Source organism: Podarcis pityusensis, assembly GCF_964106645.2.
Source record: "Podarcis pityusensis genome assembly, chromosome: 8".
NCBI classification, from domain to species: Eukaryota; Metazoa; Chordata; class Lepidosauria; order Squamata; family Lacertidae; genus Podarcis; species Podarcis pityusensis.
In genome coordinates, this window is record NC_138033.1 from 34,878,972 (window position 1) to 34,906,820 (window position 27,849).

The window sequence follows — 27,849 nt, forward strand, 5'->3', positions numbered from 1 at the left end:
ATCCCTTGCCTGTGAGTTGAAGGAGAGGCAAAACGAAGAGCAGAGGGCCATGAAATGGCTGAATCGCAGGTGATGGAACGGACTGCCGACCCGGCAAACTCCAACGGCAGGTTCACCATCAGCACCCTGATCAGCACCGAGGACAGAGGCAGGCCTCACTATGGCCAGGGGGACACGGTTGCCTATGACGCTGCCCAAGCCAACCACCTCACCCACAACACTTTCTACATGCGGACCTTTGGCTACAACACCATCGAAGTTGTTCCCACTTACGAAAACTATGCCAACACAAAAGTCTCCGGTGAAGCCAAGAAGACCAGACCTACCTTGTCTGATCTACACTCATTCCTCAAGGTAAATTGAAGCCAGTTTGGTTCACAGAATGTCTGTTGCACAGAGTCACAAACATAGGAAGCTGCCTTATAATCATGAGTGTACCTATTTCAGTATATCCAGCTCAGTCAGGGGTCTCTCCTGCCACTAGGGATTCCTCTTGGGACCTTTTGCATGCAAAGCAGGTGCTCTAACTACTGTTCTTTACAGGTCTGCCCCTGCCTGATCACAATCTCCATCTGGTCTTGAGCCAGGAGGACAAAGCATTGAATCTTGCCCCACATTCTTTCCCAGCTGGAAGAAAACTTTTCCTGATCTGCATTACTTGGATCACAGAATCATTGAATTGTAGAGTTGGAAAGTATCCCAAGGTTCTTCTAGTCCAGGCTCTGCCATGTAGTAATATGCAGGTGGCCCATATGGGGATGGAACCCACAACGTTGTTCTTATCAGCTCCACACTGTAACCAATTGAGCTAACCTCAACAGTGGTTGAGGATGGGTAGCTCAGAATGCCTCTTCTCTGGGGGACTTTTTCTTGAGGTCTTTAGCAACTCTGATTTCTTTTTTCTGCCTTTCCCCACTAGCTCTTATGGAAATAAGCAATACTGGCCAAGAGACATGTATATATATTTTTTTAAAAAATAAAAATAAGATCATAGAGCTATTTTGCTCATTGCATTTTAAAAAACGCATATAGAGAAGTGGCATGAAAATAGCCCCATCTTAGTGCCCTATTGACATCCGCATGCTTGGATCGAGTTTTCTGCCTGACAGTCTGATCACACATTCATTTGAGACGGCGGGGGGCGGGGGGGTCTCAGGGCACAGATCCAACTTCTATTTTCTTTTTCTTCAAACAAAGTTTTTTAAAATATAAAAGCAACAGCATAAGCAAAAAATAATCAGCTACAAAACAGAGGAGCAGGAGGCTGCATTTCCCAAATAAACAAAGAACAGATAATTAGAAAAAAAAATAAAAGCAGAAAAACGCATCAAGAAAGCCAGATTTCGCAATTTGGTGGGGGAAGAGAGTTTTGTATACCTGAATTTGACACATAAGCAATGAGTTCCTGCCAAAAAGTGTAGAAATGTTCTGCGTCTTCCTTATCCTTAGAGATGCATAATTTGTGTGTTATTTTCTCTGCTGCAGCCAGAGTATCCATATTCCTGTGCCGCAACAAGAGGTTTAAGTCCTAAAGGTCTTTGGCTCTGGGTCAAAGCATTCATGTAAGACCTTCCATAGATTGGGAAATTGCTTTTTGATCATCCCATAAGTTCAAAAGAGCAGGATTGTGGAGAATCCTTGACATCTGTTTTCAATATCAGATTAAATCTGTGCACATGATAAAGAAGGTGATGCCTCTGAGCATGTGCAGAGAACTTTCCTCCCCCAATGTCAATATGCCTTTTTCATGGCTGATCTTCTAGCGGTGCAATGGATGTCCCAGAGCCTTGTGACCCCTTAAAAGACTAGCTGTTTTAATGTGGCATCATATTTTCTGTGCCAGCCTTCTCCAGCCTGGTGCCCTTAATCTGTTTTGGACCACAGATGTTCTGGCAGGACCTGAGAGGAGCCATAGTTAAGAAGAGTTGGGGCCATCAGGCAGGGGAGGTTTTAACATGCCTTCAGGCAGGTGCAAGAAACTGAACCAGCTTTTTTAACCAGGGTGAGTGTCAGCATCAAGCCTGGTGTCCTGAGCAGGACCAGGTGGCTGGTCTAGTAAAACAACAACAATAATAATTTCCCACAATGGCGAGGAGAAGTTCCACATCAGGGGCATTGTGGGAAATAAAAATGGTGGCTACATTCAGCTGCCAAGGTCCGCTTGGAACCCTGCTGTACACCATCACCACAGCCTACCAGGGTTCACTAATGTAGGACAGGGCTGGAGAACTTCATGCTGAGGGGACAAATGTGGCCCTCCAGGCCTCTCTACCTGGCCCTTGGAACACTCCCCAGGCCATGTCCCTCACTGGCCCTGTATCACATCCTAAGCTGGACTCTAATAATGCCTTCTGACTTGTCTGGATGGTGGATAGATAAAGGTTTGTAGAACCAACCTGTGGCACAAAGAGAAAAGTTTCATTTGTTGTTCTGCCCACTTTCCCCTTTGAACCTGCCCACCAATGGCCCTCAGAAGGTTGCCCAGGAAGGAACATGGCCCTCAGGCTGAAAGGTTTCCTTGGCCCTGAGGTAGGAGAGGGAACCCAGAGAGGGTCATTTTCCCAGGTCCCCCTCAAGCCTGGAGTGGGCCTCATTCTGCACCAGCAAGGCAAAGCCAGTTCATGCAGCAGCCATTTGAGTTCTGGACACAACCAGGTCATGGCCAGACTGTCCACTATGTCCCAATAGAGCCATACTCCTCAGCCACCCAGTTCTGATGACCTCTGCATTGTCCTTGCTGGCTGAGTCAGATGTTCTGTACCTCAGGTGTCTCTTTATCCCATAATTTTTCTCGCTTTCCCCTGCCCCCAATTTTGCAGTCTGATTGCCATCAGACTCCCATCTCTTGTGGGGGTGCAATTAGTGCCAGCACCATCCGTTAAGAGTTTGGGTGTAATCTTCGATACCTCCCTCTCTATGGAGGCGCAGATTACAGCTATAACAAAGGCGGCATTTTTTCATCTCCGCCAAGCTAAGCAGTTGGCCCCTTATCTCTCTCGCCCTGACCTAGCCACTGTTATCCACGCGATGGTCACCTCCAGACTGGATTATTGTAACTCGCTCTACGTGGGGCTGCCCTTGAGACTGACCCAGAAACTCCAGCGGGTGCAGAATGCCACGGCGAGACTCCTTATGGGGTCTTCGCTGCGAGATCACATTCATCCGGTACTATACCAGCTGCACTGGCTCCCGGTGGAGTACAGGATCAGGTTTAAGGTGCTGGTTTTAACCTTTAAAGCCCTATACGGCCTAGGACCCTCGTACCTACGGGACCGCCTCTCCTGGTATGCCCCACAGAGGAACCTACGGTTTGCAAATAAAAACATCCTGAAGGTCCCAGGCCTCAGAGAGGTTAGGCTGGCCTCAACTAGAGCCAGGGCTTTCTCGGCTGCGGCTCCAATCTGGTGGAACGCTCTGTCACAAGAGACTAGGGCCCTGCGGGACCTGACATCTTTCCGCAAGGCCTGCAAGACAGAGTTGTTCCACCAGGCCTTTGGTCAGGGCCCAGCCTGACTCCCTCCTCTGGCAACCTGCACAGAACTTTGCTTAACGGTTGCCATTAATTTGATTTTAATTAATTTTTATAATGAAATGTTTTAGAATGTTGGATTATTTGATTGTTTGATTATTTGATTGTTGTTAGCCGCCCTGAGCCCAGCTTTGGCTGGGGAGGGCGGGATATAAATAAAATTTTTTATTATTATTATTATTATTATTATTATTATTATTAGTTGTTGTTGTTTGGTTCCAGCAAGAAAGTAGCCATCTCCACCCGCCAGCATACGAGCTCCACAGGGACATCATATTTCCCGAAGAAGGAACCGAGGAGGAGGCTGGTGAGGGGGATGCGAAGCCTCAGGAGGAACCTGTCCGTTTTGGGTGGGTTAAGGGGGTGATGGTGAGTACCATTGCTTAGTTCCCCACTCCTGATTTAAATGATGTCCTGGGCCAGGGCCTTTTCTGTAGTGGCTCCATCCCTTTGGAATTCTCTTCCCAGGGAGATATGTATGGCCCCCTCTCTACTGGTTTTTAAGGGAACCCCATTTTATTTCAGCCAGCTTCTGAGTGGAGGAGAGACAGAAGCATATGAGTGTGGAGAAGCTAGGCTACTATACAAAGGTAGAAAGTTCATTTGTTGCTCTGCCAGCTTTTGCCTCTGGCCCCGCCCACCACTGACAGGTGGCCCCTGGAAGGCTGCGCAGGTAGGAGTATGGCCCTCAGTCTGAAAAAAGCCTTGCTATTCCTTGCTATAAATCATGGTATCGACATATCACACAACAGTTCTCTTGAGTGAATTGCAATGGGGGTTTATGGAATCACAGAACTGTAGAGTTGGAAGGGACCCCAAGGGTCACCTAGAGCAACCACCTACAATGGAGGAGTCACAGCTGAATTGCCAGGCCACAAACTGTGATGGAGAGACAAGGCAAGGTGCAGGGAACTGTCTTCCTTCCAGACACCCCTTGTGACATCTTCCTTTACCAGACAGATCTTGTCGTTTATGCCAGGGGTCCCAATGCTCCTTTTCTGACTAGTGCACTTCAGGCACTAGGTATCTTTTAAAAGAAGGGAATATTTAAACATGTGCACCCACCCACACATGCACACCCTTCAGTCTGAAATGGTACAGTCCAGGGAAGACTTGACCATATTGTTCTTCCGATGCTATAAGCAGACCCAGAGGTGTCAGGGCACTGGCTCACATGTTTTAAATGACTAGATCAGAAGATCCTAGGTCTCTGGTCCTCCTCACAGGCCCTGAGGTGCCCATATGCTTCAGTTATTCTTCCCAGTTACCAATTGCTGCTCCCATAACTTTCCAGATCCGTTGCATGCTTAATATCTGGGGTGTGATTCTGTACCTGCGGCTGCCTTGGATAACTGCACAAGCTGGAATAGGTAAGTCCTGTTGAATACTTCTCTTACTGCATGGTTGAGACAAACATATCTTGGTACATACATGAGGGCTTATCCACACTTCCAGCCTCAGCAGTTGGAGAGGTGGCAGCCCAAAGAGGACATTTTCTTTGAGAGCTCCCAAGTTGTGGAGCCCCTCTGTAGGAATTCAACCATGGTCTTAATGTCTAAGCAGTATAATCCAAAACAATTGCTTTTCTTCACAGCACTGACTTGGGTGATCATCCTGCTTTCTGTGACAGTGACCACCGTCACAGGACTGTCAATCTCAGCCATCTCCACCAATGGCAAAGTTAAATCAGGTAGTGTTTTTTGCACATCACCTGTAGAAATATTGACAAAGTTGCATGGGTTGGGTTAGCAAGTGTGTGTGTACGCATTGAACCTCTACTTCACATAGACAAGTCTCATCATTTTTTAAAACAAACAGACAAACAATGTCCCACCAGCTTCATCTATCAGAACCAGATGAAACTTCCTTGAGGGGGGCGGGTGGACCCAATGCTGGCATGGCTGAGGCTCAAGAGGTGTGGGAGGCATTTGCAGAGGTGGACAAAATGACTTTGCCACCTAGGAAGGTTCTCCACTCGAGAGACTGACAGATCCAGGGGATCCACGATTTTTTGATGTTTCTCACCTGCCAGCTTCAAATCCTACCAAACCGGTCCCAGGAGGAGGGATCTGAGCAGGGGCCCAGAACTAGATGACCATTTGGGTCCCTTCCAACTCTACAATTCTAGGATTCTATGCCTGCTCAATTGTGGTGCAGCAGTTAGGATGCTGGACTAGGTCATGAGAGACTAGGGTTCAAATTCCCACTTGGCCATGAAGGCCAATGGGTGACCTTGAGCCAGTCAGCCTCACCTACGTCACAGGGTTGTTGTGGGGATTATATGGGGAAGAGGAGAACCAACTTGCATGCCACCTTGAGATTCTTGGAGGGAAAAGTGGGATATCAATCCAATAAGATCAAATATATAATTTGCAGTAGGTGAGCTATACAAGCCTTTGTGGTGATCCTTGTGTTCCCATATCGCAGGTGGGACTTACTTCCTTATTTCACGAAGCCTTGGGCCTGAGCTGGGAGGCTCCATTGGCCTCATCTTTGCCTTTGCCAACGCGGTGGCTGTGGCCATGCACACGGTGGGCTTTGCAGAGACTGTGCGGGACCTGATGCAGGTAAGCCGGGGCAACTTCTGCCACCAGGCTATGAGGGAATCTCTGCAATCTTTGAACCATCATCAAGGACAGCAAGAGGAAGCCTGGTGCAGTGGTTAGAGAGTTGGAGCAGGACCTAGGACACCAGAGTTTGAATCCTCACTCAGCCATGAAGCCCATTGGGTGACTTACCACACAGGGTTGTTGTGAAGATTAAAAATGAGGAGGGGGAGAACTATGGTGGAAAGGTGCAGTTTAAATGCAATAATAAAATAAATAAGGATAGCTCCACATAGAGCACAATGCCATTGTCTAAGGCTCTAAGCAATAGGTTACTGGCCCATAGATCTGTGTGAGCAGGCTGTCCCAGGAACACCCAGAGCTGAAAGCAGGCACTGTGCACCACTGAAGCAGGGCTCCCAGCAGCAGTAGAGACTAGGAGTTTCCCCAGACCATGAAAGGTTGGCATCAGAATTTATAGGTTGAATCAGAACAGCCCAGGAGATTTTACCTATTTTTAAATTAAAATAATAACTTCTTTAGCTGTGTCCAGACATTTCAGCTAAAAAGGATTGATTTTCAGGCCAAGGATTCAAATCCCACTCTGAGCCAATTATTGGGGGCAAAATGACACAGCGTGTGAAGTCTTGAGCACTCTTACATTTTGGGGTACATTAGTCAGCACTGATCTTTTAACCAAAGATCTTTCTATTCTAAATGCAAGCTTTTCTCTGCAGATGGGAAGCTGTCATATCATGACTCCTTTCATCTCTGCCCATTGCCTATGCTGACTGGGGCTGATGGGAGTTGAGGTGCAGCAGTTTGTGTTTTTTAAAAAACACATTTAAAAAATAATAATAACCGATTGAACGAAAAGGTCTTCACTTCACTTGGCACAGAAAATACCATAAAGAAGATGCTAAGCTAGCCTCTCTCAGGTGGACATTCCACAACCAGGTCACCACCACTAAGAAGGCATAAGCATATAATTGAGCCATGTTCCTTCTGCTCTGGCATTGCCTCTTCCAGATTTCTGGAACTTTTAGGTGACATTTAGTTATTAAATCATTAAGAAATTGTTTAAAGTAAATATCAAGAAAACAGGATCACGAAAACAGAGATGCAATATACAGTAGTACCTCGGGTTACAGATGCTTCAGGTTACAGACTCCGCTAACCCGGAAGCAGTACCTCGGGTTAAGAACTTTGCTTCAGGATGAGAACAGAAATCGTGCAGCAGCGGCGCAGCGGCAGCGGGAGGCCCCATTAGCTAAAGTGGTACCTCAGGTTAAGAACAGTTTCAGGTTAAGAACAGACTTCCAGAACGAATTAAGTTCTTAACCTGAGGTACCACTGTACAAGTGAAACAGTAGCATAAATTCATATAATGGCAGGAATCCAGTAATAACAGTTTCTGATCTTATGGGTCAAGGAAAGCCTGGGCAAAAAGGTATGTCTTTGCAAGACATCTGAAGCAAGTGATGGATGATGCTTCATGTATGGCAGAAGGAAGGGCATCCCGAAATGGAGATGCCAGAGATTGAATCTAGAGCCTTCTGCCAACAAAGTACCTTTTCTGCTGCTAACCTATGGCCCCTTTCCAACCCTGTGGACTTCTCTGCATCACCCCCTTTCCCAGATTGTGCCTTGAGTCCCCAGTGCACTCATTCTGATGCGCCCTGTGAGCACTGACTGTTGATGTTTTTTCTGCCCAAGGAGCACAACTCTACCATGGTCGATCCCACAAATGACATTCGCATCATTGGGGTCATCACAGTGACTATTTTGCTTGGCATTTCTTTGGCTGGGATGGAGTGGGAAGCCAAGGTAAGAGCTTCGTTATGTACGTGTTTGTTTTTTTAGAAGGCCTGGGACAGGGGCAGGTGTGGCTAATGGGGAGAGAGCCCTATTCTGGTCATGAGGAGCAACCCATGGGGCAAGGCAGGTCAGTAATCCCAGCACTACAGAGAGCTCCAAGGGGCTGGGAGTAGATTGAGGTCTTGGGAGTCTCTGCCTCCAGCTCGCCTCTATTAGGCTCCTCCCCTTTTGGAGAACCAGGGTCTCTTAAAAGACCAAACACACGGCCTGAAGATGGTCTCCAACATGAGGTGCTCCTTGTGCTGAAAGGTCCCTAGTATGGGGACACTCAGTTCCCAGTAGGGTTGTCATTGTCACAATGGATTTGCTTGGTCTTTGTAGGCACAGGTTCTTTTCTTCTTTGTCATCATGATCTCCTTTGTAAACTACCTTGTGGGAACCATCATTCCAGCCAGTGAGGAGAAACAAGCCAAAGGATTCTTCGGTTACAGGGGTAAGATGCTGGCATGAGTGGCTGAGGGAGGAGAGGACTGTTCATGAACTGAAGTACTCCAGAAGAACTAAGTTGGTGTAAGGAAGCAGTGGAGGTTGGAAATGATGCAGAAGGGCCATAACCCAGCATGAAGGCATCTGTTTTACATGTGGAAAGTCCTGAGTTCCATCCCCAGTGGCATCTCCAGGTGGTCCTGGGAAAGGCTGCCTGCCTGAAATCCTGGAGAGACCCTGTCAGTCTGTGTAGACAACACTGACCTAGATGGACCAATGGTCCAACTCAGTGTAAGACCGCTCCCTATTCTGGTGTTTAAACAGCATGTGAAGTAGCTCTAAATATATAACAGGGCTGAAGTTGTGTTTGTGACTAGCAAGTCAACAAGATAAACTAGATTAGTTTTAAATAGTAACAACAGGAACGTTTGAGTTTGGTTCTCTCGCCCAAGGAGTGCATTCAATCCTCAAAACATAAGACGAGCCCAGCTGGGTCAGATTAAAGTTCTGGTAGCTGTGGTAGAATAATAATAATAAATAAGTTGAGATGGTGTTGGAGTGACCAGACAGGTTTACATCTCTCCACCCAGTCCAGTGCCCTGAGGGAGATGGAAATTGCCCTCTCCCAACTCATTGGATTGATCATCAGGTGTAAAGTTTGCATACACAAACACACACGTGACAAAACCTTCTCTTTTCCAGCGGACATCTTTGCGCAGAACTTTGTGCCAAACTGGCGTGGGCCTGATGGCAGTTTCTTTGGTTTGTTTTCCATCTTTTTCCCATCAGCCACTGGCATCTTGGCAGGAGCCAACATTTCAGGTGATTTGAAGGTAGGCGGGTCTGGCTGCTGGAGCCCAGGGGGGCAGGAGGTGGGGTGCTGGAATTAGCAGCCTCCTTTTGGAAACATGGCCCAGGGCAATAGTTGGTGTCAGAAATTCTGGGTATTGGGGCAGAGGGTTCGGTGGGTCCCATTCCAGCCTCTTTCTACATATAGCCTGTTGGGGATGCAGAGGGACAAGTCTTTCATTACATAAATATATTTCTCTCTCTCTCTCTCTTTCAGTGAGGGGTGACTTATTACAGCTAAGCATGAAAAGCTGCATATAAGTTGAATCTTCTTTCCTTCCACCCATGTTTCATTTGGTAGAAGCCAAAGCCCATGCAGTTCTATGCAAAGCTATGTGTGTGTTTGTGTGTGTTCCTATATACATAGAAATGTAAGGTGTCATAACGCTTCAGTTTACCAAACACAAACTCCAGCATGACAACAGAACATCAGGCAAGCAAGTGTGAGTAAGGAGGGGGAGTTGCTTCAGGGAGCAGTTTGGCAAACCTGTCTCTGGGGTGCCTTCCCACCTCCATTAAACCTCACTGCAGCCACAGGCAAGCAGGAGGAACAAGTGAGGAGACAGGCAGAGTGGGGACTCATCCACATTTAGCTTTTGCCTCGCACTTTCCAGGCACAGGTTCGCACTTTAAAGCTCCATGTCCTAGCGCCCCCTTTTTTTCACCCTGAAGCACAACAAACAGTGATTTTCTGCAGACTGCCGTTTGCTCCTGTTCAGTGTTAAAAGAGCAGGTTTTCACCGGGAAAGCTCCAAAGCAAAAGAAGAAGAAAACGAGTGCTTGGAAAATGGAGCTTTGAAGCATGGGCCCTGCCTGGAAAGCACAGAGGAAAGGTAAGGTGTGGGTAGGCCTTAAGTGAGTGAGCCAGTGGCCCAGGCAGGCAGGTGAGTGATGGAGAGGCACAGGTGAGCAAAAGGGAGAAGCTGAAGGAGCTGGAGAGGTTTGGGTGAGGTGTAAATGGGTTGGCAACAAGGTGGGGCAAGCGAGGTTGGTGAGCCCCTAGTAGTATCACAATTACTGGTTAATGCAGTGATGCCTATGGAAGGCATTTTCCTAAATCTCATTTATCCACTTGGGTAGGATCCTGCAGTGGCAATTCCTAAAGGGACCCTCATGGCTATTTTCTGGACGACCGTGTCATATCTGATTATATCTGCGACTATTGGTAGGTAATGGTCAGGCATTAATCGTAATCAGCAAGGTAAATGTAGTACGTTTCTGAGCACAATACAAAGTGTTGGTGCTGACCTTTGAAGCCCTAAATGGCCTCGGCCCAGTATACCTGAAGGAGTGTCTCCACCCCCATCGTTCTGCCCCGACACTGAGGTCCAGTGCTGAGGGCCTTCTGGTGGTTCCCTCATTGTGAGAAGTGAAGTTACAGGGAATCAGGCAGTGGGCCTTCTTGGTAGTGGAACCCGCTCTGTGGAATGCCCTCCTACCAGATGTCAAAGAGATAAACAACCACCAGACTTTTAGAAGACATCTGAAGGCAGCCCTGTTTAGGGAAGCTTTTAATGTTTGACAGACTATTGTATTTTAATATTTTGTTGGCAGCCGCCCAGAGTGGCTGGGGAAACCCAGCCAGATGGGTGGGGTATAAATAATAAATTATTATTATTATTAATCAAGAGAAGCTGCCCCTGGATGTTTTTGGACTGAGTATGGGCTCAGGAGCATTATGTCTTCTTAATTCAAGGTGTATTTCCTGAGCTACTGCTGTCCACTTGATTCTGGTTGGTGGGCTTTACCTATTTATTCTGTAAGATTCGTAAAGCATTTAATTGTCAAGACCAGTGAGCAGTTTACAAGGGGTACTGGTAGTCAGAGTAAACCTACTAAAGTTAAAGTTGTTTTTAATGTTTGGTGTTTTATCGTGTTATTAATATTCTGTTGGGAGCCTCCGAGAGTGGCTGGGGAAACCCAGCCAGATGGGTGGGGTATAAATAAATTATTATTATTATTATTATTATTAAACAGAATTAACTAATTTCAATGGGTCTGCTCTGGATAGAACTTAGCTGGATACGTGAAAATTACTGATAAAATCAGATATTTAAAACATTTCAAAATATAATCAGCAGCTTTAAAAATATACATGATAAAATAAAATTGCATATTAAAATGCATGTCAAATTTACATATCTGAGTAGGCTTGGTTAAAGGAAAGGAAAAATTTCAGCCATTGTCAAAAAGAAAGCAGCAAAGGCACCTGCCCAGTACCAAAGGGCAGAGAATTCCAAAGTGTAGGCACAGATGGCCCGAAGGACTGAATCCTTGCAAATGTGGAATGAACATTATATGGTTTATTTAACAGGATTTATACATTGCTTAATTTGCCAAGGTCTCTAACTGGTTTGAGCCTCTGGTGAGAAAAACAAAGTAGATCCAAGCAGCCTGAATATTTGCCCCCCCTCTGCTTAGAGTGGCTCATGGGTCTTTGAAATTAAGAGCCCACATTGTGGAGGAAAACTGTCAGAAATGATGCTAAATTATCATGGTCCCTTTCTTAGGGGCGTGTGTGGTCCGGGATGCCTCTGGAAACGTGAACGACACCATCTCTGTTGGCTCTGTGGGCTGTGAAGGGATCGCTTGCAACTTGGGCTGGAACTTCACGGAGTGTGCTCAGAGCCACACCTGTAACTTTGGGCTTATCAATTTTTACCAGGTATTATCAGCCGTACTGCCGTAGGGAAGGGTGTTTTTTATTTGACACCTGGGCCTTGGGGATACTTGGAAGGGGGACAAAGACACTGCCTTCTTCCATTTAAATCTATTGCAGCCCAGGATCCAACCCTACCAGATGGGTTGCAATCTCTGATCAACCATGGGCATGATGGCTGGGTCCATCACTTAGCTATGATTCCTGCATTGCAGGAATAGTTGGGGTCCCTTCCAACTCTACAGTTTTATGCTTCCATGACTACTGATGGCTTCTCTGCTGTGAATAGATCTCCAGACTGGGTTGGGGACAAAGCCAGCTGCCTTCAAAAATGGGGAGGCACAATGCAGGGAGGCTGGTTTAGTGCCTAGACCCAGCAGGAATCGCTGAATAATCCATCATTCTGCCTTATATTAGCCCATGAAGCTCAGTATTCGATAACCTAGTGGCCATGAGCAGCTGAGCTCCCTAACTTCAGATATGGGAAGATGCTTGTGGAAGCTGCCATCTCTGATTGGCTCTTCCTCCTTCCACCAGTGCCCATCCCTTTCCCCACTTCCCCTGGGTCCAGGCTGAACTCCTGAGAGGTTGTGGAAAGCTGGGTATGCTTCTCCTCCTTGCTCTGATCAGGGCCCACATGTAGGGAGAAGAACCCTAGAATCACAGAACTGCAGAGATGGAAGAGACCCCAAGGGCATCTAGTCCAACCCTCTGCAATCCAGGAACCACATCCAGAGAATCCTTGACAGATGGCCATCCAAACTCTGTTTAATAACTTCCAATGGCAAGGCAGCAACAGCAAAGAGGCTCAAGAGAGGGACCCCTGATTGGGTGGGGGCCATGACAAGTGTCAAGTGGTACACACACACACCCATGCTGGCCTGTGAGAAGAAGCCAAGGTGTCCTCTCCTGGTTTTGACAGAGCCCATGGGGGACCACACAGGTTGGTAGTTGCAGCACCAAGGACAGTTGCAAACGAGAGCCCTTGCTCTAATCACATTGGCGAATGAACCAGTGGTGGGTTTTGTGTTTCTGGGGGCCGGATCTGAAGGTTTGGAAGAGGCTAGTCTCTGGACTGGCGTATCCTCCTTTCTAATGAGTCCTTTTGTGTGTATCACATGCACTGATATCATGAGCTGGGAACATGGGTCACTGGTGTGGAGGCAATTGGTTCCTCAGGGGGTGTAGGCTTAGAGGAGACAGACTTCACAGGGGCTGCTCTGGGGTGTCTTGGACTCCAGAGCCCATTACCTAGGTTTGAGCTGTGCCTCAGGGCTGGCTGTAACCCTGGAGCCTGGGCTGCTGTACAGATAGATTGGACTGGTCTCTCTGAGTTTTGGAAGTCCAGTTTGCTGCTCTGCATCATGCACAGTGCATATGTGATCCATTGTGTTTCCTTGCAGAGCATGAGCATGGTGTCTGGCTTTGCACCACTAATCACAGCTGGGATCTTTGGGGCCACCCTCTCCTCCGCTCTGGCCTGCCTTGTGTCAGCCCCCAAAGTCTTCCAGGTGAGAGATGGGGACAAGTGGGACTGCTCAGCTAACCAGGAAATTTGGATACCCCTCCCAACCACAGTGCTAGGATCTGACTGCTTTGGGGCTGAGCTTGAACCTGCAGGAATGTGCTCTGAATCTGAGTGCAAATGACCACAACTGTCCACAAAGTGTGAAAAACCACCAGCCTTATTCCCCCCATCAGGAAAAGAAGACGACTCCACATCTTCCTTGGGATGCTCTGATGCTGACTGTGAGATAAGATAGTGATATGTCAAGCTATGATACATCAAGCATTTCATTGGGTAAAACTGCTCTAAAAATGATGATGAGTTTGAGCTTGTTAATGAAATACAGAGCCCATTCCTTTTATAAATGACAGGCAGTGGGCCGTGATCCATTTGAACAGTTAAACCCCATATAGAGGTTGATATTCTGCCTGTTGTAAATGTATTTTATCTTCTACAGAGATTTTATATGGACTATTGACACTTGTATCAAATAAAATTTATTTAGAGAAGAAAATTAATTAGAAAGAAAACAGCAGCAGGCCCCCCAAAATGGATTCATACCAAACCAGAAGCTACTCACACAAAATGGAAGCTAAATTTCATGAAAAGTCTGAGAGAACAGCAATGATTTCACCTGATAACTAAAAGACATTGATTAGAGTACCAGGTACATGTGTTTAGGAATGGAGTTCCATAATTCCAGTGCCACCACTGAGAAGCCCCCCTCTCCAGTCATCGCCCCACTAACCTCAGGATGTGAAGGACACGGAGAACTGCCTCCAGTTTAAACCTTGACATTTCTGGGCATGTTCCTGATGGCTCGAAACCTTGTCACGAATAGCCATTTTGCATCTCCCCAACAGTGCCTTTGTAAGGACCAGCTCTACCCTGCCATTGGCTTTTTTGGGAAGGGTTATGGAAAAAACAACGAACCTATCAGGGGTTACATGCTGACATACGTCATTGCGATTTGCTTCATTCTTATTGGTAAGTAATTCAGGGGGTCATGAAGTGAGGGAGGGGCAGAGTCTGATTTGACTTAGGGTGGGGCAAACAATGGCAATAGGATGGTCTTTAATTCTGTGTTGAAAGTCTTCAATGTTATGATTTAATAAATAACAACTATCCTACAAACACCTGATTCTGCGCTTTGAATAATTTGCACAAATGAACGGAACCTCCCTCCTTCTCTCTCCTATCCCTGCAGCTGAACTGAATGCCATTGCCCCCATCATCTCCAATTTCTTCTTGTGCTCCTATGCACTCATTAACTTCAGCTGCTTCCATGCGTCCATTACAAACTCCCCAGGTAAGGTGTGCTATTTATTCATGTATTCATTGACTCTATATCCATCATGTTCTCCAAGGAGTTCAAGGTGACACACACGGTTCTCCTTGCTCCTTATCACAACCCTGTGAGGTTGGTCAGTCTGAGAGGCAATGACTGGCCCAAGATCACCCAATGAGCTTCATGGCTGAGTGGGGATTTGAACCTAGCTCTCCCAGGTCCTAGTTGGACACTCTCACCACCACACCACCACTGGCTCATGGTGCTTAGCATCAAAAGTAGCACACTAGGTCAGGTCCTAGGCCACTTCCAGAGCCTCACTGTCCTGAGGATGGGAAGCTGTTCCTAGCAGATCTAAACAGGTTTGTGGGCCATGCACTTGGGAGCAGGAGCTGAGCCCTTCAGTTGGTGTATGGCCTCATTGTCAGCCACTTATCATTCAGGATAGTGTAGTGGTGAACAAGCAGGGCTTCAAAATCTGGAAGTTGGGAAGCCTGATTTGGCTCATCCCTATAGCCCAACTGCCTTTCCATATTGGGGTGTTTCTCCCCCTCCCCATTTAAATTTTATTACATGTTTACATTAAGCTAACATAATTTATCCAGCAGTGTCCTAAATAGTAGATACAGTGGTACCTCGGGTTACAGACGTTTCAGGTTACAGACTCCGCTAACCCAGAAATAGTACCTTGGGTTAAGAACTTTGCTTTAGGATGAGAACAGAAATCGCACAGAAGCAGCGGGAGGCCCCAGTAGCTAAAGTGGTACCTCAGGTTAAGAACGGACCTCCAGAACGAATTAAGTTCTTAACCCGAGGTATTGTGCATCAAATATATGTGGCTGAATGGATAGATTGAGAGATTGATCTGCACCAGCTACCCGCTTTTGAAATGTGTATGAAGTACAATAATAAAAAATCAGGTTGCACTCATATCCTGCCATTGTGAGAACAGGATGCTGGACTAAATGGGCCCTCTTGAGCCTGATCCAGCAGGATCTTCTTATGTTCTTAACACAACTGAGCAAATAAAATGGCCAAACTAAATTAAAAATTACACAATTTAAAACTCAGAGAACATCTCTAGGCCTTTATTTTAATGACAGTCACTAGAAACTTTCCATTCTTTGCTATCACCAGCTGATCCAAGATCCTCATGGAGAAAAACGATATAATAATCAGCTGGATGCCCTGGATGAGATGATAATAATAATGTGAATGTGTGAGTAATCTAGGCTCATGACAGGTATTTAGGTTCTTTGCCCTATTTTACAAAATTACTCCAACGGCAAAGAAATAGTTCCCATGTTTCCCCTAATATAAGATCCATTGATCTTTGGGGATGGCAGATTAGTATTATCTGCAAGGCGGTTGCACAAGAAGATTGTGTGTGCGCAGTGCTTTGATCGCCAATAATTCTGGTTCTCTTTCATTGCCACATCCACCCAGGTTGGAGGCCCTCCTTCAATTACTACAGCAAGTGGGTGGCTCTCTTTGGAGCCATTGTGTCCGTGGTCATCATGTTCCTGCTGACCTGGTGGGCTGCCCTCATCGCCATTGGAATTGTGGTCTTCCTGCTTGGATATGTTCTCTATAAGAAGCCAGGTATGTAACTGGGGAAACTCGGACCTGGCATGGATGGGCAAACGTCTCTTCATCTGGCCCTCAGAACTCTTCCTGCAACACGCCCCCTCCCAGTCAAAGCCCCTTTCCCCCTTTTAATGTCCTGCCCACTTTTGCCTCTGACCCCACCCATCACTGGCATGTGACCCCGCTAATGTGGCTCAGAAGGGAATGTGTGCAATCCAGGAGGTTGGACTAGATGGTGCTTAGGGTTCCTTCTGACTCTGCTGTGATTCTGTGAACACCAGCTACCATTAAGCAAAAATAAATGCTCTGATCCTGCTTGGCTGTTTCTCCCTAGGGGTGAACTGGGGCTCATCCGTGCAAGCCGGTTCCTACAACATGGCCCTGAACTATTCTGTGGGACTCAACGAGGTGGATGACCACATTAAGAATTATAGGTGAGGAAGTGTACAGTGCTATCTTCTTGGTGGTTATTGAAGACCCTCCTTTTCCAAGAAGCCTTTTAGGTCAATATTTTTTTATCTTCGTCTGTGGGCCTGCAGTAAAGCTGAATGTCAGGCAATTCAGGACTGAAAAAATGAAGTGCTTCTTCATGCAGTGCAGAGTTAAACCAGCAGGCTCTTCTGATACCCTTATGTTCTGTATTGGACTTGAAATTATTTTTTATGTGCTTTTTTAGTAATGTTTTTATTGTTACATTATTATGGGATTTTTTATGGGAAGCAATTCAAAATAAATGATGTCAACAGTCAGGGTAAACAGGGAGCTCTTCAGCTGCCTGAGAAAGCGCCCCACTGTTGGTTCTTGTCTGAACTCCACAGGGAGCTCATTCCACACAGTGGGAAGAGCAACAGAGTAGGCCTCAGCCGGCACAGTCAAACCAATCACATCAACTTTGGAGGACTAGATGGGAATAGGCCTTCCGAGAGATAATCTGGTCCCAAGTGCAGCCTATGACTTCTCATTGCTTCTCCCTCAGACCTCAATGTCTGGTGCTGACTGGCCCTCCCAATTTCCGCCCAGCCCTGGTGGACTTTGTGGGCACCTTCACCAAAAACCTGAGCCTGATGATTTGTGGGAATGTGTTGATCGTGAGTATTTATCACCACAGGAGAATCAACTTTGCATGTTGTCGACATGTCTGTCTGTCTTTCTGTCTGTCTGCCTGTTGTATACTTCTGAAGGCACCAGGTTAGGAATGGTTTCATCCAGGAGCTCTTTTGGAGACAGCTGATTCTCTATGAATCAACCACCTACAGTGAACCCATGAGGTGTGAAGGCTAGCATACAGAACCCATGGTCTCAAAGCAGGGACCTTGGTGCCAAGAGAGGGCGATTTCAGACCTCCAGGTCAGTTTGTAAGCAAAAGAAATAGCTAGTTGGGCTGATCTCAACTGTGCTACAGCACTGTGGGTGGTCTGGAGTGGTACTGCAGATTCTGGCTCAGTAGGGATCAGGAGGCCCCAAAAGCCAATTGAATCCCAGCATGAGCCTGTTAAAATGCTGGTTCTGGCTTCCTCTGTTTGATTAACTTGCTGCTACACCATGCAATCTACCCATGGAACCTGCTGCTTGCTTATGCACCACCAGCCCTGCCAGGCAGATGCCTAGAACACCCCCAATGGGAAGTTGGCAGTGACCCCCACCCCTCAACTCCCATCTCCAGATGTTTAGGAGGGACTGGAGCACCTGACTTTTCATACTTTGTGTTCGCAGCAGAAAACAACTGTGTTCATGCTGGAGTGGCCACAGCAAATCTGGTTTCCCCATCAAGCAGGATGAAAGCTGCATTTGATTCTGTTTGTTCCCCCTGGAAGGATAGTCAGCTAATTAAGCAGGACTGAATGATAGGCTCGGAAGATATGGAAGGCAATCACTTCCAGCTGCAGCTTAATTGCCAAGGCAAAGATCAGAAGCTGCTTTTTGAAAGCAGGGCACATTAATCACAGGATGGCATTCTGCTTCCAGATTACCTCTTATTCTCTGCCTGAGGTGCAGCAACTGCAGATGTGGTGGCTGATCAATGGGGAAATGATTGGCCCCTTTGCATTATTAAGCTGGCCAAGTGCCAAATTTAAAAACAACAACACAGAGGTACCCCTTAGCTCAAACTTCCTGGGCTCTGAGGGCCTTTCTGCAAACTGCAGACACGAGGAAGTGGCATGTGGTTTCTCACTGGTATAAGAAGGAGCCTCTGTGCATGCTCAGAGGGATGGCTTACACCTTTTGTGACTGAAATAGGATCCTAGGTGCAGGTGGCACCCATGAGACAAGCCCAGGGATGGGATCTGATCATAGGCTCTGTGTCCAGCTTGGACTTTAACTCGCATCAGCCCCATTCAGCACAGCCAACAGTTAGAAATGGTGGGAATTGTAGTCCAAAACATCTGGAGGGCGCCATATTAGTGAAGTGCAATTTGGATAACTTGATGGTCACATGAGTCAGGAAGGGTGTGCCTGTCTTAAGCCAGCTGCCCTTGGGTCTCCCACTGTTTTCTTCTGCTTTCTCACAGGGGCCAGGCAAACAGATGATGTCTGAGTTCCGTCTTGCTTCCAGAGGCCACGTCAAGTGGCTGACCAAGCGCAAAATCAAGTCTTTCTATACTGATGTCTTAGCTGAGGACCTGAGAACTGGAGTTCAGATTCTTATGCAGGTAAAAATCAAACAAAAAGAAAGAAATATTGAAATGCTGAAGGTAAGTAGGCAGCCCATGTCTACAACGACTGCTACATTGAAGAATCCTTAAAACGATTTTTGTGAAAGTTCAGTATTCATTGGACAAATTAACTGTTGTATCTTACTGTCTGTTTTCAGCAGCCGTACTTTGTGGCAGAATGCGGCATGCTGGTGGCATTACTGAGGGCATTGTCCTGCTGCTTTCTCCTGAGAAAAACTGCTCTTTAGCACTCAATCAGAACAAATGGCAATTTGAGTTTTCTCTGGCTTGATGTTTCCTTTGATTTAGCACTAAAGAGCAGGTTATCCCTGGGAAAAGAGTGGAGGAAGGGGGAAACCATTCAGACCTGTGGTTTCTAGGAAAAGGACAAGTGTGGATGAGCCCCGAGTTAAGTTTAGAGAAAAGGCGAGTAGGAGGTGACAAGATAGAAATTTATAAAATTATAAACTTGGCTAGAAAATCCCCACCCTCCACCCAGTTGTTTCCACCCAAGTTCTTAGTTCAGCCCCTTGAGGAATGAGGAGGGAGTGTCAGTGTGGCCCTGAGCCCGGCTTTGGCTGGGGAAGGCGGGATATAAATAAAATTTATTATTTCTTATTATTAATGATACCCCCTTGTTCTCTGCTTTGATAAAGGCTTCCGGTCTTGGGAGAATGAAGCCCAATGTCCTTGTGATTGGTTACAAGAAGAATTGGCAGGCTGCCCATCCACAGACGGTGGAAGAATACATTGGGATTCTGCAGTAAGTTGGGTCATGGCATGGGATCCATTTAAATGAATCAGCAGCTGCAGCTGTCTGTGGCCACCATTAGCACCAGGGATGGGCAGATGTGTCTGTTTATGACTTGGGCAAATTTTCCATATGTTCATTTTTAAATCTGCTCCCGTCTTGACCAACACTGAGGCTAAGGAAGAAGAGGAGGCTGACAGGCAGGGCCATCCTATGAGCTGCTTGTAAGTAAGAAGGCAGGTGGGGGGTTGGCTGCAGGGCAGATGTGGGTTGGTGGGCAGTGCCCCATTTGCCTTCATGGAGACCAGCCTCTGCTGATTCCAACCAGGACTTCTGAGATCTGTCTTACATTGACTCTGGCAGCCCTTTGGTTTTGTCTTCCAGTGATGCTTTTGACTTCAAGTATGGCGTGTGCATGATGCGGATGAAGGAGGGGCTCAACATCTCCAGGCTTGTGCAGTCTCACAGTGAGTTTCTCCACCACATACTGTCTGGGCCAGAAGCTTCCTGTAGTTGAGTTGATTTGCCTAAAAAGGATGCAATTAGGAACAGAGGAGGCAGCCTCTAGCAGCAGCTGTCCAGAGCTCTCCAGAGTTTGAGGCAGGTGTTTCTCCCAGCCCTACCAGGAAATGCCGAGGATTAAACCCGGGACCTTCTGCATGCAAAACAGATGCTGTAACCACCGAACTGTGGGACACAGAAAAGAACACAGGAAGCTGCCTTTGGATTTGGACCATTGGTCAATCTAGCTCAGTGCTGTCTACAATGACTGGCAATAGCGCTGTAAGATTTCAGAGAGGGGACAATTCCTAGACCTATTAGAGACACGGCCGGGAATTGAACCTGAGACTTTTGCATGCAAAGCAGATGCAAAGCAATGACCTGTTCCTTCATCCTAACTCATGAGGAAGGTAGGCCCTTCCCAGATGATATGCTGCACTCAACATATTATGTTAAACAGTGGCTCATCACAAGCCATTGTTCAGTGTTAGGCACCAGGCCAAGAGGCAAGGCAAACAAACACAAAAATCAAATAAATCTGATCTTGCTTCTTTTGGCCCTTCTCACTAGTGTAAGGAGGAAATGAATCACAATCCTTGTCACCATCCAACTGTTGAGGGGGTGTTCTTTTGCTCCAGAGCAGCTTTTCCAAACTTGATGCCCTTGTGATGTTTTGGACTACAACTCCCATCAGCCCCAGCCATGGCTGTGTTAGCTAAGGCTGGCGGGAGATGTAGTCCTGGGCAGCTGGAGGACACCAGGGTGAGGAAGAGTGATCCATTGTGTTCATTGCATATTCTCTTTCCTCTAGTTAACCCCGTGTTTGACCCAGCAGAAGATCCACAGAAGAACATTGAAGAGCCTCCTGTGATAAGTACATGTCAGTTCCCAGCAGGTTCATTTCTGTGACCCCTAGTGCTCGTCTTTCTGTTAAGACTGTCTTACCTGTGGGGAAAGTGATTGACTTGGGCCACAGATGGAAGGCCTTTGAAATCAGAGTGTGCCAACTCAGAGGTTTGATTTCTTCTCCTATAGCACAGGAAGAGAAACCTGCCATTTTGGGCCCTGTCTCGACCATTCTCCTGTCGTGTCCTGCTTGTGACCTTTCCTCATTGATCTGGTTTGGCCACTGTGAGAACAGGATGCTGGACTGGATAGGCCTTAAAAGGATCTAGGACAGTACCCAGAGTAGCCAACATGGTGCCTTCCAGATGTTGTTGAACTACAGCTCTCATCATTCCTGCCCATTGGCCCTTTTGACTGGGGCTGATGGGAGTTGGAGTCCAACATCTGGAGGATTACAAAGTGAATATTTCATTCTGTTGGTTATGCTTACTCCTAGGATTTATGATTTCTGCCCTAGCTTTGCAAATAAAAACAATCCCACATTCATTTTGCCCCCCCTGCCCAATTTGGTTACTCTCTGAGTCAGGACCACATCAGCCCCATGTAAACATCAGCTCCAAGTTGCCATCATGTTCTACTGTCTCCTACAAGGCCTGTGTTATGCCAAAATTATTGAAACACATTTTACCATGTGTTAAGAGCTGCCTGTGAGACTAGGGATGGCATTTTCTGAAAACTTCCATGCTCTGTTTCTCAGCACATATTTTCCCCCCAGTTCCCATCTGGCTCCTAGATTTCAACAAGAAATGAGTTGTTTATTTACCAGTCACACTAAAAATACAAACTATTCTCAGATTATATATGCACCATCATAGTATAGTATGTATAATTATATTATATGCATACTATATATATATATATATTCCGTGTTTCCTAAACTAACCAGCACATAAGCCAATGCATACAGCAATACATATAACTATATAAAAATACTTACATATTAATACTTATAAAAAAAATGTTGCAGAAATACATGACAGCATGGGACTTGGCTCTTTTATACGTAGTTAGTCCCACTCAGAGGAGACCCACCGAAACTGATGGCCTAACTTAGGTACATTAATTCTGACGAGTCTATTCTAAGTAGAACATAGCTGGATACAACTCAATATATAATTTGCATATTTTTATATATAATTAGATGGTTTTTGTTTTTTTAAAGTTTCCTAATGAACAGAATGGGAAGTGGAGCATCTCAAGAGGGATTTCATAAGCTTGCAAATTCACTTGGTGAGTGGCATTTGAAATCCTGGGCACTCTCTTACTCATGCAGTGGGGATCCTTTTTATTATTATTCCTAGTGGACCCTGATGCCTTGGTAGCAGAACAGCAAGCAAGCACTGCCTTCCAGATAGAGCAGGGCAAGAAAACCATTGACATCTACTGGCTCTTCGATGATGGAGGTAATTTCAGCATCCTTCTCCCACATAGGTAAGGATTTGTGGTACCAAAGGAGTGTTGCACCTTCTGGTCCAACCCCCTGCTTGGACCCATCACTGCCATTTTTGCTTTGGGGCTCCTGGGTCAGTGGTGTCCCTTTTTCATAAGGGAACAGTTAGGGCCACAGGCACCAGCTTATGAGGATGATGGAAGGGGAAACATCACATGCACCATGTCCCAATATTGCACACATGAGCATTGTGCCTCCCTCAATAAACTGGGTAGAAGCTTCCCGAGCTTTGGGAAGGAGGCAACACGCTTTAATACTTTAATACTCTAGTTTACCGAGAACATTTAGGGGACTAGCCTAGTCCCCCTAAGGCCTGAACCAATGGATTCAAAGTACAAATAACAAAAAAGGAGATTCCAGCTAAACATTAAGATGAATTTTCTGATGGTCATAGCAATTCAACAGTGGAACGGACAACCTCCAAAGATGGTGGACTCTCTTTCATTAGAGGTTTTAAAACAGGTTGGATGGCCATCTGTCAAGGATTCTTTAGCTGTGATTGTGGCATTGCAGAGGGGTGGACCAGATTACTCCTGAGGTCCTTTCTCACTCTAGAGTTCTAAGATTCTTTGGTCCCAGGGGCTGATCTGAGGCACATGATGCAGCAACCTTGCTAAAGCTAAGCTGGTTTGGGTTTGGCCACTCCTTGGATGAAAGGCCACCTGGGTACCTTGCCTATAGCCACCATAGGCTCCATCTTGGAAGTACAGTGTGATATAAATCAGTATTTGCCAACCTGGGGCCCTGGAGATGATGGGAGTTGTAGTCCAAAACATCTCTAGGGCACCAGGTTGGGAAAGACTGAAATAAACGAAGGATTCCCAGACTCCATTTTCTCCGCAGTTATTTGATCAAGAGCCATTCTGTGTTTTTACTTGGCAGGCCTGACGCTCCTCATCCCTTACCTCCTTGGGCGCAAGAAGAGGTGGGGGAAGTGCAAGATCCGGGTGTTTGTCGGAGGGCAGATCAACAGGATGGATGAAGAGCGCAAGGCGTAAGTCTAGGACCATTGGGGCATCTAAAAGGCTGTGGTGCAAAAAAATATGTATCTATTAAAATGCAGGTTGTGGGAGAAATGACAGGAGGGTGCCCGGTTGAGGAAGGCTGGTCCAAGATGCATAGCAAAGTTCCTAACATGAAGAGAGGTTATCGCATTTTAGTTATCCTCAGAATGTAAAGAATCAATGTGTGCACTGGGCATAGGAAAACATAAAAACGAAACTGCTGCCCCCTGCAAAAGGTACTACCGGTCTCTTTCTCCTCTTGCAGGATCATCTCCTTGTTAAGCAAGTTCCGACTTGGGTTTCACGAGGTCCATATTCTTCCCGACATCAACCAGAAACCCCGACCTGAACAGTAAATCAAGACTTAACTGTAGCTTCTTGCTCATCCAGTTTAATAATATGCAATTGACTTTTTTATTGTTATTTTGTTTATTTAAACATTGATGGGTGTGGTTTTTTTACTTCTTCCTTAAATTTTAAGGTTTGTTATATAAATAATAATAATACAGGATTATTGTGTTAAATGCATAATATAACCTCCTGGTTTTTGCAGTTGTTATACATATACATTAAAGATCGTGTAATGATTGGATCAGAAGCACCTAACATTTTACATTAGAAAAATTAACTATAAATATGACTTTTTAAACTATGTGGAAATGTGGTGAACTTAAGGCTTTGATGGAGGATAGGGCTGTCAATGGTTACTAGGCACAATGACTAGGTTTCTCCCTCCACTGTTGGAGGCAGTTTGCCTCTGAATCCCAGTTGCTGGAAACCAGAGGGGAGGGGATTGGGCTCTTGTGCTCAGGTCCTGCTTGTAGGCTTCCCTCAGGCATCAGGTTAGCCACTGTGAGAACAGGATGCTGGCCTAGATGTGCCACTGGCCTGATCCACCAGGGCTCTTCTAATGTTCTCAAGGCTAGAAAAACAAGACACTGAAACTGAGATTTGTACCCAACTTGGTATTACAGACCTGTATGGGTCCCCACAGCTGACAGTTTCATGTTGGATGGTGGAATGTTCTGGGGAAGAGAGATCCTAGATGGTCTATTTGGTTCAGGCAGAAACAATGCCACCTGGTCACTTACAAGATCTCCATGGTTTTGTTGACAGTGTGAAGAGATTTGACGACTTAATCGCCCCATTCAGACTGAACGATGGCTTCAAAGACGAGGCGATGGTGAACGAGATGAGGCACGGCTGCCCATGGAAGATTTCCGATGAGGAAGTCATGAAAAATAAAGCTAAGGTCTGATGGTCTCGCTGGCCATGTGGAGAGTGGGCTTTGCCACCACAAAAAGTGAAAAATAATTGCTGTCTCCTCTCAATGGGTCCCAAGGCCTTTAATGCAGGGGTGGCTGACCTGTGGCCTTTGAGATGGCACTGGACTTCTGCATTGTTTAGCATGCCCTTCTTCCCTCTCCCATTCACGAAGCATCACCCGTCAATTGCTTCAGGCAACTCATAAAGGCATCTCTTTTTGCCCTGACTTTCCCTGACCCACAAGATTGGACTATCTTATTACTGAATTCCCCGTTGCTGTTTTATAATTACACTGTTTTGTTGGTTTTCAAATTGTATCTCTGTTTTTATACTTTCATTGTTTCTATGTTGCATTTTTTAATACAGTGGGCCTGCAACTTACATGGGGTGGGGGGTGGTCCATGAGCAAAGGCAAAACTGTGTAGAGTCAGCAAACCCCTGGAATCTCCCTCCCAGCTGTGCAACCATCCCTACCCGTCTGGAGTGGGTATTGCCCTCCATCTCCCTTTCCAGGCTCTTGTAAAGTCGTGCAACCTTCCCAGTGCCCAGTAAGCAAGACAAGGCCCACAAGCTCCACAGTGGGAAATAACTTTTTAAGCCCCCTTGTCTTACTTATCGGGTTCTGGGAAGGTTGTGGAGGATCTTGGGTGGCTCCTTCTGACTCCTCACTCCCAGTTTCCAGTTATTTATTTTCCCCGCACAAAGCTGCAATGACATAGGTAAATTACATGTAAATTGTGGGACCACTCTACCGCCGAGAGATTTTTTAGTGGTTTACAATGCTTTTAAATAAAAAGAAACAATAATAAACCCCAGTTGGCATGGCCAACAGTCAGGGGAAGTATAAGTTCAGCAACATCTGGGCTGTGGGCACATGGCGCCTTTAAAGCACCTTCGTAGCACATTCATTCCCTCAACAAACTCTGGGCACTGTAGTTTATGCCTCACAGTTACAATTCCCAGCAACACTTAACAAACCTCATTGTTCAGAGTGGTTATACAGCCAGCCCCTCTTCCCAAGGAACACTGGGAAATGTAGCTCTGTGAGAGGTAATAGGAATGTCCGAACAACTCTCAGCACGCTTAACTAACCACAGCTTCCAGGAACCTTTGAGGGAAACCATGACTGTTTAAAGTGCTATCAAAACTTTAAATGCATGGTGTAAATGTGGCCTTAATCTCTGTGTTTACTGTCTATTCTCTCTTCCGCCCTTCAGTCACTTCGACAAGTGAGGATGAACGAAATCTTGCTGGATTACTCACGAGATGCAGCCCTCATCTTCATGTGAGTAAGACAAGCCACCAACCAACTGAGTTTTTGCAAGTGCTTTGTGAAATGTTGACCTTACAAAGAAGTATGGCTGGAAATGCATTGATATGGGCTAGTCCTGCACAACCCAGCAAGTTGAAGCATCCATGCATGGTGAAAATCAATCCTTAATAATAAAGAAAACTGTAACAAAATAACATAATGAGAGAAACTAAATACAACAACAGGAGGCAACAGACACTGAAGGGGAGGGGCTGATTCTGAAGCAAAACACACAAGCCCCACCCACCAGATAACAAGCACTATACTATTCAAATTAGGCCCCAGTATTTTTTTTTTTTACATTAACAACCCTCCTGGGACTGTAGTCCCGGCAGGCAGGATTTGCAGGTGCCCCCTCTCAGGTCCCTGGAGGGTTGCCATGCGTAGCTAGGGTGGGCTGCATTCAGCACAACACAGCAGATGTTGTGCAGGCCAGATTTAGATTGAGCAGCTGTGTCCCCAGCCTGGTAAACCTCTAGATGTTCTGGGCTATAGCTTCCGTCACCCAGATACTACAGGTCTCTGGCCGTGCCATAAAAATAAGAAACCAGCTGTATTTACGACGAACAAACACAAGCTGCTCTCTGGTTTCTCCATCTTTTCTTTTCAGAACGCTGCCGATAGGCCGAAAGGGAAGATGTCCTAGCAGCCTCTATATGGCTTGGCTGGAAACCCTCTCACAGGACCTGAGACCCCCCGTCATCCTGACCAGGGGCAACCAGGAGAATGTCTTGACCTTTTATTGCCAGTGATTCTTGGGCAGCTGAATCAAGATGAAGTTGTTCCAGGCCAGATCCTGCTCTTAGGACTTGGGCCTCCTGGAGGGTCTGTTTCTGGTGGTAGAAGGTCCACAATAAAAGACTTGTGGTGTGAATTATGAATATTCCTGAGCTGTGATGTGAATTAGGAATATTCTGCCCTGCCACAAGTTGTTAGGGGAATAATCTGACCAATGGTCTCTGGTAGATGTTGATGGATTGCTGAGAGGATGTAGTTCGCCATGTGTCCTGCTGTACAGAGGAGAGTCCTTGACTTGAAGGCATCCTCTACTTCAGGTGTGGTGGTATTTCCTGCCCCCCAGATGTTGCTGAACTACAACTACCATCATCCCCTGGCCATGTTTGCTGGGGCTGATGATGGGAGTTGTAGCTCAACAACATCTATAGGGCCAAAACTTGCCAGCACCTACTCTAGTTGAATGGTTGCTCAGTCTAAGTTAAATAGGGTTGCCATATTTCAAAAAGTAAAATTCCTGACATCCGCAGGGATGGGGTTTTTTTGGGGGGGGGGATAGTGATTTTAATATTCTGGAGCTGTTCCTGCTGTTTTTCCATCACATTGACATACATCCAGGTTTTTCCTGGCATTTTCCCCGACGCCACTTTTACACCTGAAAACCAGGACGTGTCAGGAATTTTCCTGACGTATGGCAAGCCTAAAGTTAAAGACTAATAAAATTATGGTGGGGGGGGGCAGGGCTCACAGTAGTCCATCATTAATTAGAACCCAGATGGCAGATTGAGCAGGCATAGAGGTTGACACCTTCCCCACTATGGTGAAATGGATTGTATTTCTATTCAAACTGTAGCAATTCTTTCCAAATTTGCATCTATACCTATAAAATAGCACATGCACTGTTCACGCAAATCTGCGTCCTCTTTTTTGCCAATGCACCAGTGACCACCCTATGAGCAGGAGGGAAGAGCCTTCCCTCAAAATGTTGCATAATTGGTCCT

The 27,849-nt window shown here is 46.2% G+C and overlaps 1 protein-coding gene across 2 annotated transcripts; it reads left to right on the forward strand.

The window, feature by feature from the left end:
- SLC12A3 (solute carrier family 12 member 3) lies at positions 1-27,732 on the forward strand. 2 transcript variants are annotated; one of them, XM_081018250.1, is made up of 26 exons: positions 1-354; positions 3,752-3,898; positions 4,824-4,899; positions 5,124-5,219; positions 5,957-6,096; positions 7,792-7,902; positions 8,275-8,386; positions 9,082-9,212; positions 10,309-10,393; positions 11,739-11,893; positions 13,291-13,398; positions 14,258-14,381; positions 14,602-14,703; positions 16,129-16,284; positions 16,604-16,703; positions 17,246-17,357; positions 18,780-18,920; positions 19,580-19,686; positions 20,059-20,141; positions 20,987-21,055; positions 22,383-22,484; positions 23,414-23,525; positions 23,801-23,887; positions 24,652-24,787; positions 26,019-26,086; positions 26,724-27,732. In XM_081018250.1, the coding sequence occupies exons 1-26, from the start codon at positions 55-57 to the stop codon at positions 26,863-26,865; spliced, it is 3,102 nt and encodes a 1,033-aa protein (XP_080874376.1). In that variant the 5' UTR covers positions 1-54; the 3' UTR covers positions 26,866-27,732. The 2 variants fall into 2 exon arrangements, with proteins under 2 accessions (XP_080874376.1, XP_080874377.1); XM_081018251.1 differs by having other exon boundaries at positions 20,987-21,049.
- Positions 27,733-27,849: the final 117 nt, after the last annotated feature.